The sequence below is a fragment of the Thalassophryne amazonica genome, chromosome 21 (genome assembly GCF_902500255.1).
Source record: "Thalassophryne amazonica chromosome 21, fThaAma1.1, whole genome shotgun sequence".
Taxonomy (NCBI): Eukaryota; Metazoa; Chordata; class Actinopteri; order Batrachoidiformes; family Batrachoididae; genus Thalassophryne; species Thalassophryne amazonica.
In genome coordinates, this window is record NC_047123.1 from 6,760,144 (window position 1) to 6,776,019 (window position 15,876).

The window sequence follows — 15,876 nt, forward strand, 5'->3', positions numbered from 1 at the left end:
CTGACTGGGGATCCCGAGGCGTTCCCAGGCCAGTGTGGCGATATAACCTCTCCACCTAGTCCTGGGTCTTCCCCGGGGTTTCCTCCCAGATGGTCGTGCCTGGAACACCTCCCTTGGGAGGCGCCCAGTAGGTATCCTTACCAGATGCTTGAACCACTAGGGATTTCAAAATAATACAGGCAGTGCAGAAGACAAGACAGATGACACTGTGTAGATTAAAGAAGATCCCAAATAAATCCAAACCTTTGCACCCAAATATTGATTTTTAGAGTCATTAATGATGTATGCTGTTTAACCATTCCACCTTGACAAAAGAACAGATCAAGGAAGGACATCATTAAAGTGAAGATATTCATCAGTACCTAGGATGGTAAAATTACCGTGTACAAGTTGTGATATTGGGGTACGATCAAACAGCAAGGCGTTATCATGTGATAACTGTGACAGGTGGACCCACTTCTGTTGTTGTGGGTTTGACACTGATCATTACAACAATCTGGTTGCTACAGGTAAAGAAATACCCTTTCTGTGTCCAAGTTGCTGTGTATTAAACCTTCCTCAGTCAGCAGTATCATTACAAATGTACATACAGTTGTGCTCAAAAGTTAACATACCCTGCCAGAATTTTTGCTTTTTTTGGCCATTTTTAAGAGAATATGAATGACAACACAAACATTTTTTTCACTCATGGTTAGTGGTTGGGTGAAGCCATTTATTCTCTCGTTGCCCCATCCCCGTAGAGACGGTGCCTGCTCCCAGACCACCAATAACCAGCAAAAATCTATTTAAGCATAAAAATTCAAAAAGAAAAAATAATATAGCACCTTCAATTGCACCACAGACTAAAACAGTTAAATGTGGTCTATTAAACATTAGGTCTCTCTCTTCTAAGTCCCTGTTGGTAAATGATATAATAATTGATCAACGTATTGATTTATTCTGCCTAACAGAAACCTGGTTACAGCAGGATGAATATGTTAGTTTAAATGAGTCAACACCCCCGAGTCACACTAACTGTCAGAATGCTCGTAGCACGGGCCGTGGCGGAGGATTAGCAGCAATCTTCCATTCCAGCTTATTAATTAATCAAAAACCTAGACAGAGCTTTAATTCATTTGAAAGCTTGTCTCTTAGTCTTGTCCATCCAAATTGGAAGTCCCAAAAAACAGTTTATTTGTTATTATCTATCGTCCACCTGGTCGTTACTGTGAGTTTCTCTGTGAATTTTCAGACCTTTTGTCTGACTTAGTGCTTAGCTCAGATAAGATAATTATAGTGGGCGATTTTAATATCCACACAGATGCTGAGAATGACAGCCTCAACACTGCATTTAATCTATTATTAGACTCAATTGGCTTTGCTCAAAAAGTAAATGAGTCCACCCACCACTTTAATCATATCTTAGATCTTGTTCTGACTTATGGTATGGAAATAGAAGACTTAACAGTATTCCCTGAAAACTCCCTTCTGTCTGATCATTTTTTAATAACATTTACATTTACCCTGATGGACTACCCTGCAGTGGGGAATAAGTTTCATTACACTAGAAGTCTTTCAGAAAGCGCTGTAACTAGGATTAAGGATATGATTCCTTCGTTATGTTCTCTAATGTCATATACCAACACAGAGCAGAGTAGCTACCTAAACTCTGTAAGGGAGATAGAGTATCAATCAATCAACTTTTTTCTTATATAGCGCCAAATCACAACAAACAGTTGCCCCAAGGCGCTCCATATTGCAAGGCAAGGCCATACAATAACCATGAAAAACCCCAACGGTCAAAACGACCCCCTATGAGCAAGCACTTGGCCACAGTGGGAAGGAAAAACTCCCTTTTAACAGGAAGAAACCTCCAGCAGAACCAGGCTCAGGGAGGGGCAGTCTTCTGCTGAGACTGGTTGGGGCTGAGGGAAAGAACCAGGAAAAAGACATGCCGAGAAGGGGGGCAGAGATCGATCACTAATGATTAAATGCAGAGTGATGCATACGGAGCAAAAAAAGAAAGAAACAGTGCATCATGGGAACCCCCCCACAGTCTACGTCTAAAGCAACATAACCAAGGGATGGTCCAGGGTCACCCGATCCAGCCCTAACTATAAGCCTTAGCGAAAAGGAAAGTTTTAAGCCTAATCTTAAAAGTAGAGAGGGTATCTGTCTCCCTGATCTGAATTGGGAGCTGGTTCCACAGGAGAGGAGCCTGAAAGCTGAAGGCTCTGCCTCCCATTCTACTCTTACAAACCCTAGGAACTACAAGTAAGCCCGCAGTCTGAGAGCGAAGCGCTCTAATGGGGTAATATGGTACTACGAGGTCCCTAAGATAAGATGGGACCTGATTATTCAAAACCTTATAAGTAAGAAGAAGAATTTTAAATTCTATTCTAGAATTAACAGGAAGCCAATGAAGAGAGGCCAACACGGGTGAGATATGCTCTCTCCTGCTAGTCCCCGTCAGTACTCTAGCTGCAGCATTCTGAACCAACTGAAGGCTTTTTAGGGAACTTTTAGGACAACCTGATAATAATGAATTACAATAGTCCAGCCTAGAGGAAATAAATGCATGAATTAGTTTTTCAGCATCACTCTGAGACAAGACCTTTCTGATTTTAGAGATATTGCGTAAATGAAAAAAGGCAGTCCTACATATTTGTTTAATATGCGCTTTGAATGACATATCCTGATCAAAAATAACTCCAAGATTTCTCACAGTATTACCAGAGATCAGGGAAATGCCATCCAGAGTAACGATCTGGTTAGACACCATGCTTCTAAGATTTGTGGGGCCAAGTACAATAACTTCAGTTTTATCTGAGTTTAAAAGCAGGAAATTAGAGGTCATCCATGTCTTTATGTCTGTAAGACAATCCTGCAGTTTAGCTAATTGGTGTGTATCCTCTGGCTTCATGGATAGATAAAGCTGGGTATCATCTGCGTAACAATGAAAATTTAAGCAATACCGTCTAATAATACTGCCCAAGGGAAGCATGTATAAAGTGAATAAAATTGGTCCTAGCACAGAACCTTGTGGAACTCCATAATTAACTTTAGTCTGTGAAGAAGATTCCCCATTTACATGAACAAACTGTAATCTATTAGACAAATATGATTCAAACCACCGCAGCGCAGTGCCTTTAATACCTATGACATGCTCTAATCTCTGTAATAAAATTTTATGGTCAACAGTATCAAAAGCAGCACTGAGGTCCAACAGAACAAGCACAGAGATAAGTCCACTGTCCGAAGCCATAAGAAGATCATTTGTAACCTTCACTAATGCTGTTTCTGTACTATGATGAATTCTAAAACCTGACTGAAACTCTTCAAATAGACCATTCCTCTGCAGGTGATCAGTTAGCTGTTTTACAACTACCCTCTCAAGAATCTTTGAGAGAAAAGGAAGGTTGGAGATTGGCCTATAATTAGCTAAGATAGCTGGGTCAAGTGATGGCTTTTTAAGTAATGGTTTAATTACTGCCACCTTAAAGGCCTGTGGTACATAACCAACTAACAAAGATAGATTGATCATATTTAAGATTGCAGCATTAAATAATGGTAGGACTTCCTTGAGCAGCCTGGCAGGAATGGGGTCTAATAAGCATGTTGATGGTTTGGATGAAGTAACTAATGAAAATAACTCAGACAGAACAATCGGAGAGAAAGAGTCTAACCAAATACCGGCATCACTGAAAGCAGCCAAAGATAACGATACATCTTTGGGATGGTTATGAGTAATTTTTTCTCTAATAGTCAAAATTTTGTTAGCAAAGAAAGTCATGAAGTCATCACTAGTTAAAGTTAATGGAATACTCAGCTCAATAGAGCTCTGACTCTTTGTCAGCCTGACTACAGTGCTGAAAAGAAACCTGGGGTTGTTCTTATTTTCTTCAATTAGTGATGAGTAGAAAGATGTCCTAGCTTCACGGAGGGCTTTCTTATAGAGCAACAAACTCTTTTTCCAGGCTAAGTGAAGATCTTCTAAATTAGTGAGACGCCATTTCCTCTCCAAGTTACGGGTTATCTGCTTTAAGCTACGAGTTTGTGAGTTATACCACGGAGTCAGACACTTTTTTTTTCAGAGGAGCTACAGCATCCAAAGTTGTCTTCAATGAGGATGTAAAGCTATTGACGAGATACTCTAGCTCCCTTACAGAGTTTAGGTAGCTACTCTGCTCTGTGTTGGTATATGACATTAGAGAACATAAAGAAGGAATCATATCCTTAAACCTAGTTACAGCGCTTTCTGAAAGAATTCTAGTGTAATGAAACTTATTCCCCACTGCAGGGTAGTCCTTCAGGGTAAATGTAAATGTTATTAAAAAATGATCAGACAGAAGGGAGTTTTCAGGGAATACTGTTAAGTCTTCTATTTCCATACCATAAGTCAGAACAAGATCTAAAATATGATTAAAGTGGTGGGTGGACTCATTTACTTTTTGAGCAAAGCCGATTTAGTCTAATAATAGATTAAATGCAGTGTTGAGGCTGTCATTCTCAGCATCTGTGTGGATGTTAAAATCGCCCACTATAATTATCTTATCTGAGCTAAGCACTAAGTCAGACAAAAGGTCTGAAAATTCACAGAGAAACTCACAGTAACGACCAGGTGGACGATAGATAATAACAAATAAAACTGTTTTTTGGGACTTCCAATTTGGATGGACAAGACTAAGAGACAAGCTTTCAAATGAATTAAAGCTCTGTCTAGGTTTTTGATTAATTAATAAGCTGGAATGGAAGATTGCTGCTAATCCTCCGCCCCGGCCCGTGCTACGAGCATTCTGACAGTTAGTGTGACTCGGGGGTGTTGACTCATTTAAACTAACATATTCATCCTGCTGTAACCAAGTTTCTGTTAGGCAGAATAAATCAATACGTTGATCAATTATTATATCATTTACCAACAGGGACTTAGAAGAAAGAGACCTAATGTTTAATAGACCACATTTAACTGTTTTAGTCTGTGGTGCAATTGAAGGTGCTATATTATTTTTTCTTTTTGAATTTTTATGCTTAAATAGATTTTTGCTAGTTATTGGTGGTCTGGGAGCAGGCACCGTCTCTACGGGGATGGGGTAATAAGGGGATGGCAGGGGGAGAGAAGCTGCAGAGAGGTGTATAAGACCACAGCTCTGCCTCCTGGTCCCAACGCTAGACAGTCACAGTTTGGAGGATCCAAAAAAATTGGCCAGATTTCTAGAAATGAGAGCTGCTCCCTCTAAAGTGGGATGGATGCCGTCTCTCCTAACAAGACCAGGTTTTCCCCAGAAGCTTTGCCAATTATCAATGAAGCCCACCTCATTTTTTGGACACCACTCAGACAGCCAGCAATTCAAGGAGAACATGCGGCTAAACATGTCACTCCCGGTCTGATTGGGGAGGGGCCCAGAGAAAACAACAGAGTCCGACATTGTTTTTGCAAAGTTACACACCGATTTAATGTTAATTTTAGTGACCTCCGATTGGCGTAACCGAGTGTCATTACTGCCGACGTGAATTACAATCTTACCAAATTTACGCTTAGCCTTAGCCAGCAATTTCAAATGTCCTTCGATGTCGCCTGCTCTGGCCCCCGGAAGACAATTGACAATGGTTGCTGGTGTCGCTAACTTCACATTTCTCAAAACCGAGTCGCCAATAACCAGAGTTTGATCCTCGGCGGGTGTGTCGTCGAGTGGGGAAAAACGGTTAGAGATGTGAACGGGTTGGCGGTGTACACGGGGCTTCTGTTTAGGGCTACGCTTCCTCCTCACAGTCACCCAGTCAGCCTGCTTTCCCGACTGCACGGGATCTGCCAGGGGGGAACTAACGGCGGCTAAGCTACCTTGGTCCGCACCGACTACAGGGGCCTGGCTAGCTGTAGAATTTTCCACGGTGCGGAGCCGAGCCTCCGCTTCGCCCAGCCTGGCCTCCAAAGCTACGAATAAGCTGCACTTATTACAAGTACCGTTACTGCTAAAGGAGGCCGAGGAATAACTAAACATTTCACACCCAGAGCAGAAAAGTGCGGGAGAGACGGGAGAAGCCGCCATGCTAATCGGCTAAGAGCTAGTAGCTACGCTAAGCTAGCGGATTCCCAAAAACACACAAAGTGAATAATGTGCAAATAATCCAGAGGTGATTCAGCAGAAGGAGTGCCCCAATCAAGGCACCAAACAGGCCATGAAGCAGCACAGGCAACGCACGACAACGGTGCTAAAATAAAATAAAAAAAATAAAAATAAAAACGAAAGCGTTAGCAAGCTAGTTAGCCTGCCAACGCTAATGAAAGTTAGCTGATAAAAGTGTTCCGTCGCGATGTTTCGACCGTTAGAGGTCTTCCTTAGGCGTTGGAGCACAGTAAAAAGTAAAAAAAAAAAAAATTAAAAAGTAAAAAAGTCTTGAAAAAGACTGTTAGTTCAAGTCCAAAGCAGCAGGTAGCAGTCTCTGTGTAAACAGTCCCAACACTGTCTAAGAAACACGAAGAGCTGAGTGAATGAACTCAACTATCTCGTCAATAGTTTTACATCCTCTTTGAAGACAACTTTGGATGCTGTAGCTCCTCTGAAAAAGAGAGCTTTAAATCAGAAGTGTCTGACTCCGTGGTATAACTCACAAACTCGTAGCTTAAAGCAGATAACCCGTAAGTTGGAGAGGAAATGGCGTCTCACTAATTTAGAAGATCTTCACTTAGCGTGGAAAAAGAGTTTGTTGCTCTATAAAAAAGCCCTCCGTAAAGCTAGGACATCTTTCTACTCATCACTAATTGAAGAAAATAAGAATAACCTCAGGTTTCTTTTCAGCACTGTAGCTAAGCTGACAAAGAGTCAGAGCTCTATTGAGCTGAGTATTCCATTAACTTTAACTAGTAATGACTTCATGACTTTCTTTGCTAACAAAATTTTGACTATTAGAGAAAAAATTACTCATAACCATCCCAAAGATGTATCGTTATCTTTGGCTGCTTTCAGTGATGCCGGTATTTGGTTAGACTCTTTCTCTCCGGTTGTTCTGTCTGAGTTATTTTCATTGGTTGCTTCGTCCATGCCATCGGCGTGTTTATTGGACCCCATTCCTGCCAGGCTGCTCAAGGAAGTCCTACCATTATTTAATGCTTCAATCTTAAATATGATCAGTCTATCTTTGTTAGTTGGTTATGTACCACAGGCCTTTAAGGTGGCAGTAATTAAACCATTACTTAAAAAGCCATCACTTGACCCAGCTATCTTAGCTAATTATAGGCCAATTTCCAACCTTCCTTTTCTCTCAAAGATTCTTGAGAGGGTATTTGTAAAACGGCTAACTGATCACCTGCAGAGGAATGGTCTATTTGAAGAGTTTCAGTCAGGTTTTAGAATTCATCATAGTACAGAAACAGCATTAGTGAAGGTTACAAATGATCTTCTTATGGCTTCGGACAGTGGACTTATCTCTGTGCTTGTTCTGTTGGACCTCAGTGCTGCTTTTGATACTGTTGACCATAAAATTTTATTACAGAGATTAGAGCATGCCATAGGTATTAAAGGCACTGCGCTGCGGTGGTTTGAATCATATTTGTCTAATAGATTACAGTTTGTTCATGTAAATGGGGAATCTTCTTCACAGACTAAAGTTAATTATGGAGTTCCACAAGGTTCTGTGCTAGGACCAATTTTATTCACTTTATACATGCTTCCCTTAGGCAGTATTATTAGACGGTATTGCTTAAATTTTCATTGTTACGCAGATGATACCCAGCTTTATCTATCCATGAAGCCAGAGGATACACACCAGTTAGCTAAACTGCAGGATTGTCTTACAGACTTAAAGACATGGATGACCTCTAATTTCCTGCTTTTAAACTCAGATAAAACTGAAGTTATTGTACTTGGCCCCACAAATCTTAGAAGCATGGTGTCTAACCAGATCGTTACTCTGGATGGCATTTCCCTGATCTCTAGTAATACTGTGAGAAATCTTGGAGTCATTTTTGATCAGGATATGTCATTCAAAGCGCATATTAAACAAATATGTAGGACTGCCTTTTTGCATTTATGCAATATCTCTAAAATCAGAAAGGTCTTGTCTCAGAGTGATGCTGAAAAACTAATTCATGCATTTATTTCCTCTAGGCTGGACTATTGTAATTCATTATTATCAGGTTGTCCTAAAAGTTCCCTAAAAAGCCTTCAGTTGGTTCAGAATGCTGCAGCTAGAGTACTGACGGGGACTAGCAGGAGAGAGCATATCTCACCCGTGTTGGCCTCTCTTCATTGGCTTCCTGTTAATTCTAGAATAGAATTTAAAATTCTTCTTCTTACTTATAAGGTTTTGAATAATCAGGTCCCATCTTATCTTAGGGACCTCATAGTACCATATTACCCCATTAGAGCGCTTCGCTCTCAGACTGCGGGCTTACTTGTAGTTCCTAGGGTTTGTAAGAGTAGAATGGGAGGCAGAGCCTTCAGCTTTCAGGCTCCTCTCCTGTGGAACCAGCTCCCAATTCAGATCAGGGAGACAGATACCCTCTCTACTTTTAAGATTAGGCTTAAAACTTTCCTTTTCGCTAAGGCTTATAGTTAGGGCTGGATCGGGTGACCCTGGACCATCCCTTGGTTATGCTGCTTTAGAAGTAGATTGTGGGGGGGTTCCCATGATGCACTGTTTCTTTCTCTTTTTGCTCCGTATGCATCACTCTGCATTTAATCATTAGTGATCGATCTCTGCCCCCCTCCACAGCATGTCTTTTTCCTGGTTTTTTCCCTCAGCCCCAACCAGTCTCAGCAGAAGACTGCCCCTCCCTGAGCCTGGTTCTGCTGGAGGTTTCTTCCTGTTAAAAGGGAGTTTTTCCTTCCCACTGTTGCCAAGTGCTTGCTCATAGGGGGTCGTTTTGACCGTTGGGGTTTTTTATAATTATTGTATGGCCTTGCCTTACAATATGGAGCGCCTTGGGGCAACTGTTTGTTGTGATTTGGCGCTATATAAGAAAAAAGTTGATTGATTGATTGTCAGACAACTGTGTTTCCTCTTTTTAAATCAAAATGACAAGAGAACTACCCAAATGACCCTGATCCAAAGTTAACATACCCCTGTTCTTAATACTGTGTGTTGCCCCTTTAACATCAGCGACAGCTTGGAGTCTTTTGTGGTAGTTGTGGACGAGGCTCTGTGATGGTAAAACTGCCACTGAATATGTTTCGGCCTTTATTTACATCAATTACAAAGAAATACAAACAGTATGGCACTCTATGGTAAATCTGCATGGAGTAGACAGTTCTCAAAAACTGAGTGACTGTGCAAGAAGGACAAGAGTGAGGAAAGCCACCAAGACACCCAGACAACCCAGGAGAAGTTATAGGCTTATGTGGCTGTGACTGGAGAAATTGTGCACAGTGCAAGCTTTGCATTTTGCATCACTGCTCTTAGCTTCATAGTGGAGTAGAGCAAAGAAGGATTTTCTTTCACCAAAACGTTAAATCTAGGCTTGCATCTCAGATGTACCTTCTGGCAATTTGTAGCTAAACTTTCAGGTTTTCTTTTTAAGAAAATCCTCCTCTATACCACTTCATCATGAAGATGGATAACTGGTGACACAAAATGCCAACAAACCTTTCAGGATATAATGTGGCCGTTTGATCTCATGAAGCTTGATATACCATGGTTTCTTCATTGTGCCTGATTTCAAACAACTCTGCCAAGAAAATCAATGTATTCCATATCTTTGTATTTCACTTGTTCACTTTCCTCTAGTTTCAAACATTTCAGTCCATCTTCTGAGGTGTGTTTTAATAATTTCTCTCTTTGTCTTTCCATAATCATTCTGACAGATAAAACATGTTTTTGTCTTTTTCAAACAGAACATTTGGCTCCCACTGGTTCCATCTTCACAAAACTAAACAGCAAATGAAATGAAAGAGTATTCTATTGGATATTTATTTTAGTTATGATGACGAATGAATGAGAAAAACAACCGTTGTGCAGACACACAAAGACAAAAGCCAAAACTTGCCTTGAGAATCACCTCCAAAAAAAAAAAAAATGGTTCAAATGAAACCTCTCATGAAACAAACTACACATCACGTCTTTATTTTCTGTTTTCTGTTGTTACTTTTTTATTACACTCTGCTTTTTCTCTGGCTATTTTGGACATGACATTTACAGTGCACATTCAGGTTTTTTTTTTGGTGGGGGGGGGGGATATATTTTGTTTAGCTTTTGTTTCTTGATCCGGTTGACTAATCAAACTGTCATCCGACAGTTTGATTATGATCTATATCCCATGAGTCGGAGCTCTGCAGCTGCAGTGTTCAGACACTGAACAACAGTCGTGTAACTGTTTGTGTGTGTGACTATCGATGTGGATTAGACGGCAGGTTACGACTGCAACACTGAAATGGGATTTTGCCACTTCTGTATATAATGTGGACAGTCGATCAGTGAGTCAGATTTGAGTCAGACATGCTGTAAATCCGATTTTAAGTGACAGGTTGAGCATAGCCTCAGAATGTTGTATATCTGACTTTGCTTTGCAGGATATGTGAGCTGTTGAAACAGGAGTATGCAAATGCTGAGCCCCAAGACATGGAGTGGGAAGCAGACATGTACTGTGCTGCTCACATCAACGATGTTTGGGAGAGAGGACAGATCTGCTCCATTGACACAGTCAGCAAGACGGCACAGGTATAAATTTTGTAAGAATGTCTATTTTTTTCATGTCAGATTCATTTTATAAATAATTACTCAAATATCCACGTTTAAGAAAAGTGAAGAAGAAAAAAATTGAGAACAAATAACATTTCAAGTTTAAATGTTTAAAAAAAGCAACATTTTGGCTGCACTGGCACCATGAGCCACTGCAGTCTGCTTTTAGAAAATATCATTCCACAGAGACGGCTCTCACTAAAGTGGTGAATGATCTTCTGCTTACAATGGATTTGGACACCTCTGCGGTTCTGTTGCTGTTAGATCTCAGTGCTGCATTTGATACAGTTGGATCATCATATTCTACTTGATAGGCTGGAAAATCATTTTGGGATTACTGGGAGTGCCCTTGCATGGCTGACGCCATACTTGACCAGTCATTCTCACTGTGTTTTGTACAGTAACACTACCTCTAACCTTAGTGACATGAAATTTGGGGTGCCACAGGAGTCTGTCTTAGGCCCCCTGCTTTTCTGTCTTGATATAGCACCCCTTGGGCACATATTGCGGGGTTTTGGGATTACCTTTCACTGCTATGCAGATGATACTCAGTTATACATGCCAATAACTGCTGGTAATCTCGTTCACATAAAATCCTTAGAAGATTGTCTTGCAGCAGTGAGAAGTTGAATGTCTAGAAACTTCCTACTTTTAAACTCTGATAAGACTGAAATGATGGTTCTTGGTCCAGTGAGACATCGGCATCAATTTGACCAGTTAACACTCAGCCTCGGCTCGTGTGTCATACATCACACTGACAAAGTGAGGAACCTTGGGGTAATTTTTGATCCTTTGTTGTCCTTTGGCCTCCACATTAGAAATATTACTAGGACTGCTTTCTTCCACCTGCGAAATATAGTGAAGATCCGTCCCATCCTGTCTATGGCTGATGCTGAGACCCTGATCCATGCATTTATTTCTTCTAGATTGGACTACTGCACTGTTCTATTTTCTGGTTTACCACAGTCTAACATTAGGGGTCTCCAATTGGTTCAGAATGCTGCAGCCAGACTTTTGACACGAAGCAGAAAGTTCGACCACATTACACCCATTTTGGCGTCTCTTCACTGGCTTCCTGTCCTAGTGAGATCAGATTTTAAGGTTCTGCTACTAACCTATAAAATTATTCACAGACTGGCACCTCCCTACCTAGCTGACCTAATTAAACCTTACATACCGGCCCGGGCTTTACGTTCTCAGGGTGCAGGACTACTTTGTGTCCCGAAGGTGAATAAGAAGTCTGCGGGTCACAGAGCTTTCTCTTATCGTGCCCCTGTTCTGTGGAATGATCTCCCTGCGTCAATAAAATGGTCAGATTCTGTAGAGACTTTCAAGTCCAGACTTAAGATGCACTTTTTTTTCCCTTTCATATGGCTAGCATACTGGTACAGTTTTGTTTTCTTTTAATTCATTTATTAGCAATTGGCGTGGGCTGCGGCCTCAACTTTACCTAAATTCTGGGTCTTTTAGTGAAGCTTAGGGCTAGTGGCTGGCGATCACCTTAGTATTTATCTGTTTTTCTTGTTCCTGGCAAATTATACAGTATTTTTTTGTCTTTCTGATGCCTGATTCTGTTTTTTCTCTGTTTAAGGTGCAGCTCCATCCAGAGATGAGAGTTGTATTTGTTTTGGCGACCCTCCTGTCTTGTGCACCAAGAGCAATTGTTGTATATTTGTCCGTGAATTGTTCTGTAATTTATGTTTGTAGCATGGCCCAAGTAGAGGGTCACCCCTTTGAGTCTGGTCTGCTTGAGGTTTCTTCCTCAGAGGGAGTTTTTCCTTACCACTGTTGCTCTGGGGGTTGGTAAGGTTAGACTTTACCTGTGTGAAGCGCTTTGGGGCAACTCTGTTGTGATTTGGCACTATATAAATGAAAATAAATTGAAATTGAAAATGATCCTACTTAAGATAACAGACTTGGTTAATTTATGGGATGGAGGGGTGAATGCACGAGGGTGGCACACATGGACAACATCCAGTTTTCAGGTGTACCTGCTCACTTCTTCGTCTGCTTCGTTGTTGAACTTGAACTTTTCTCACGATATTTGGCATTGAGTGAGCACAAATATTAATTAGTGCATCGAATAAAGTCCATTTGCAGATTTAAAGTTGTAGATTTGCTGGTGGAAATCAGGAGCGTATCTATCACGCCACCATCACAAAGGTTCACCTCATGTGACTTCATGGAATTATTCTTTATTTTTGTGTAGGACTGTATCTCTGTCAGACACTTAAAACTAAGGTGACTTGTGGTTCTGTGTCTGTAGGTGATGCGCTGTGACTACGGCAACAAGGTGAAGGTTCACATAAACAACCTGCAGCCACTGTCTGCCTCCCTGGTCGGCTCTTTTGTGCTCGAGTGTACTCTCACCGACATCAGGTATATAATACACACACGCCGGAGTCAGTCAAGTTAATCATTTTTAAAAAGAAAGAAAAATCAATTCCAGTATGCAGTTTCAGTGTATCTTCTGCCCTTCATGTTCAGATACTGTGTATTCAGTTTTTAATAAAGAGACCCCGTTCTCCCGTCAGAGGGCTCAGGGCTGCCTGAAGGCGGGGTCAATGCAAGAACTTGGGCAGTATAATGTACATCAAAATGCCAGTTTCAGTAAAATATCTTATTTCATCACACACAAAAAATATCACAAATAACACCTGATTTGTGCATTTTTGGCCTTTCCTCATTTCCTCATTCATTGAATATATTTCATGTAATTCAGTTTAATTTCAAGTGGGCATTAAACCAACTTTCTTCCAAAAAGGGGGTGGGCTGATACTTGGCCCTGGGTCCTTCGTCAGACAAACACAAGTATTTTGCTGTGAACAACAAAATACAAGTGAAACTAGGACTGCAAGCAGTCATATACGGGCCCTCGTTCTGCGCAACCGCCTACCCAGGCCAGTGGGTGCCCTTGTGACCACATGTGGTCATGTGCATGCAGGGGCAACCAGTCATCACACAGTTAAAATTTTAAACAAATCGCACAATGCATCAAGGAGTTATGACATGTTGATTGTTCATCCACTAGGGGGCGCTCAGTGTACAAACAGAGGGGCTGGGTGTGTTCAGGGGCCAACCGTCATCATACCTGTGAAGTTTCAAGTCAATCAGGCAAAGCATGAAGGAGTTATCATGACTTGATGTTCCATGGCAAAGGGTCAAAATAGCGGCACCATAGCGGCCACACCCTTCAACAGAGAAAAGCTTTCGATAACTTTTGGTCAGTATCATCTTCGGATGCTGTCAAAGAAATTTGAAGTGCATTGGCCAAAATCCCTAGGAGGAGTTCGTTAAAATACAGCATGTGGAAATCATTTCAAAAAGAGAAGAAAATGCAAAATGGCCGATTTCCTGTTTGGAGTAGACTCATGGTGCAAGAGACTTTTTTGTACGTCTATGCAAGTCACACATGTGTACCAATTTTCATCTCCCTACTCCAAAAAAACCCCTATGGGGAGGGGTTTTGAAAAGTTTCAAGGGGGTGCTATTGAGGCATTTTGCCCCGCCCACGGGCGATGCCCCTATGAATTGTAAGAGGTTGTCGTGCTTGACCTGTGTTTCAATTTTCATAATGATATGACAAAATTAAAGCCGTCAAAAGGAAGAACGTAATTTCATGGCGAATGGGCAATATTCGGCATGCCGCCACACGGATGCCGTTACTCGTAACTTCACGGCGATCATCGCCTACGTTCACCAAGTTGTTCTGCATGTTTTAGAAGTGGAAGGAAGTTGATGGGGTTAAATATGTGACTTCAGTACCTGTTTAAGTATAATGTTCATATGGCGAAGGGTCAAAATGGCGGCACCATAGCGGCCACACCCTTCGACATACAGAAAAGCTTTTGATAACTTTTGGTCAGTATCGTCTCTGGGTGATCTGGAAGAAATTTGAAGTGCATTGGACAAAATCCCTAGGAGGAGTTCGTTTAAATACAACGTGGAAATCACGCCAAAATGAGAAGAAAATTCAAAATGGCCAACTTCCTGTTTGGAGTAGACCCATGGTGCAAGAGACTTTTTTGTACATCTATGCAAGTCACACATGTGTACCAATTTTCATCTCCCTACTCCAAAAAAACCCCTAAGGGGAGGGGGTTTTGAAAGTTTCAAGGGGGTGCTATTGAGGCATTTTGCCCTGCCCATGGGCGACGCCCCTATGAATTGTAAGAGGTTGTTGTGCTCGACCTGTGTATCAATTTTCATGATGATGTGACAAAATTAAAGCCGTCAAAAGGAAGAACGTAATTTCATGGCGAACGGACGCTGTTACTCGTAACTTCACGGCGTTTATTGCCTATGTTCACCAATTTGTTCTGCATGTTTTAAAAGTGGAATGAAGTTGATTGGGTTAAGTATGTGACATCAGGACCTCTTAAAGTAAAAATAGGACCTTTCCCGCCACCACCGGGGGGCGCTATGGCGCAGGTGGGAACTCAAGATATGTAGACGTTCAGGGCGGAGCCCTCATCATGTCCAGCAAGTGTGAAGGATCTACGATGAAGTATGTGGGTGTGACAGCCGTTCGAAGTGAAATGGCGTGCTCCGAAAAGCTCGCCAAAGTTTGACGACCCCTAGCAGCCACGCCTTTTGACTTAATTAGAATCTTTTGATAACTTTTGATCACCATTGTGTTGTGATGATTTTGACCAAATTTGAAGTCGATTGGATGAAATCCCTAGGACGAGTTCGTTCAAATGTAAGTAGTGGAAATGGCCAAAAATGGCAAAAATTTGCTCAAAATCGAAACTTAAATCAAAATGGCCAACTTCCTGTCGATATTTCACCATGACAGTAAGAGACTTTTTCGTGTGTCCTGGCATGGTAAATATGTGTATCGAATTTCGTGAGGCTACGACGAAAAAAGCCCAATGCGGAGGGGTTTTTGAAAATTTCTAGGGGGCGCTATTTCTCGATTTTTCTGCGACCATGGGCGGGGCCCCCAAAACATCGAATTTCGGATCCGGCCGGACGACTTTGGAAAGTTTGAGTTTTTGAGCATGGGAAGAGGCCGAAATTTCGATTTCAAGAGTGAGAATAATAATAATAATAATAAATAATAATAATAATAATAAACAGTGCAATTACAATAGGGTCCTCGTAGGACGTTGCCTACTCAGGCCCTAATAATAATAAAAATAATAATAATAATAAACAGCGCAATTACAATAGGGTCCTCGTAGGACGTTGCCTACTCGGGCCCTAATTAACAACTAACAA

At 41.4% G+C, this 15,876-nt stretch overlaps 1 protein-coding gene across 1 annotated transcript in view; it reads left to right on the top strand.

Moving 5' to 3' along the window:
- The window catches only part of rnf17 (ring finger protein 17), a 125,488-nt gene that overhangs the window by 82,180 nt on the left and 27,432 nt on the right, over positions 1-15,876 (top strand). Inside the window, exons 22-23 of the mRNA XM_034162083.1 lie at positions 10,485-10,632; positions 12,920-13,032. Of these exons, the coding sequence (XP_034017974.1) occupies positions 10,485-10,632; positions 12,920-13,032 (261 nt within the window). The remainder of the gene's footprint in view (positions 1-10,484; positions 10,633-12,919; positions 13,033-15,876) is intronic.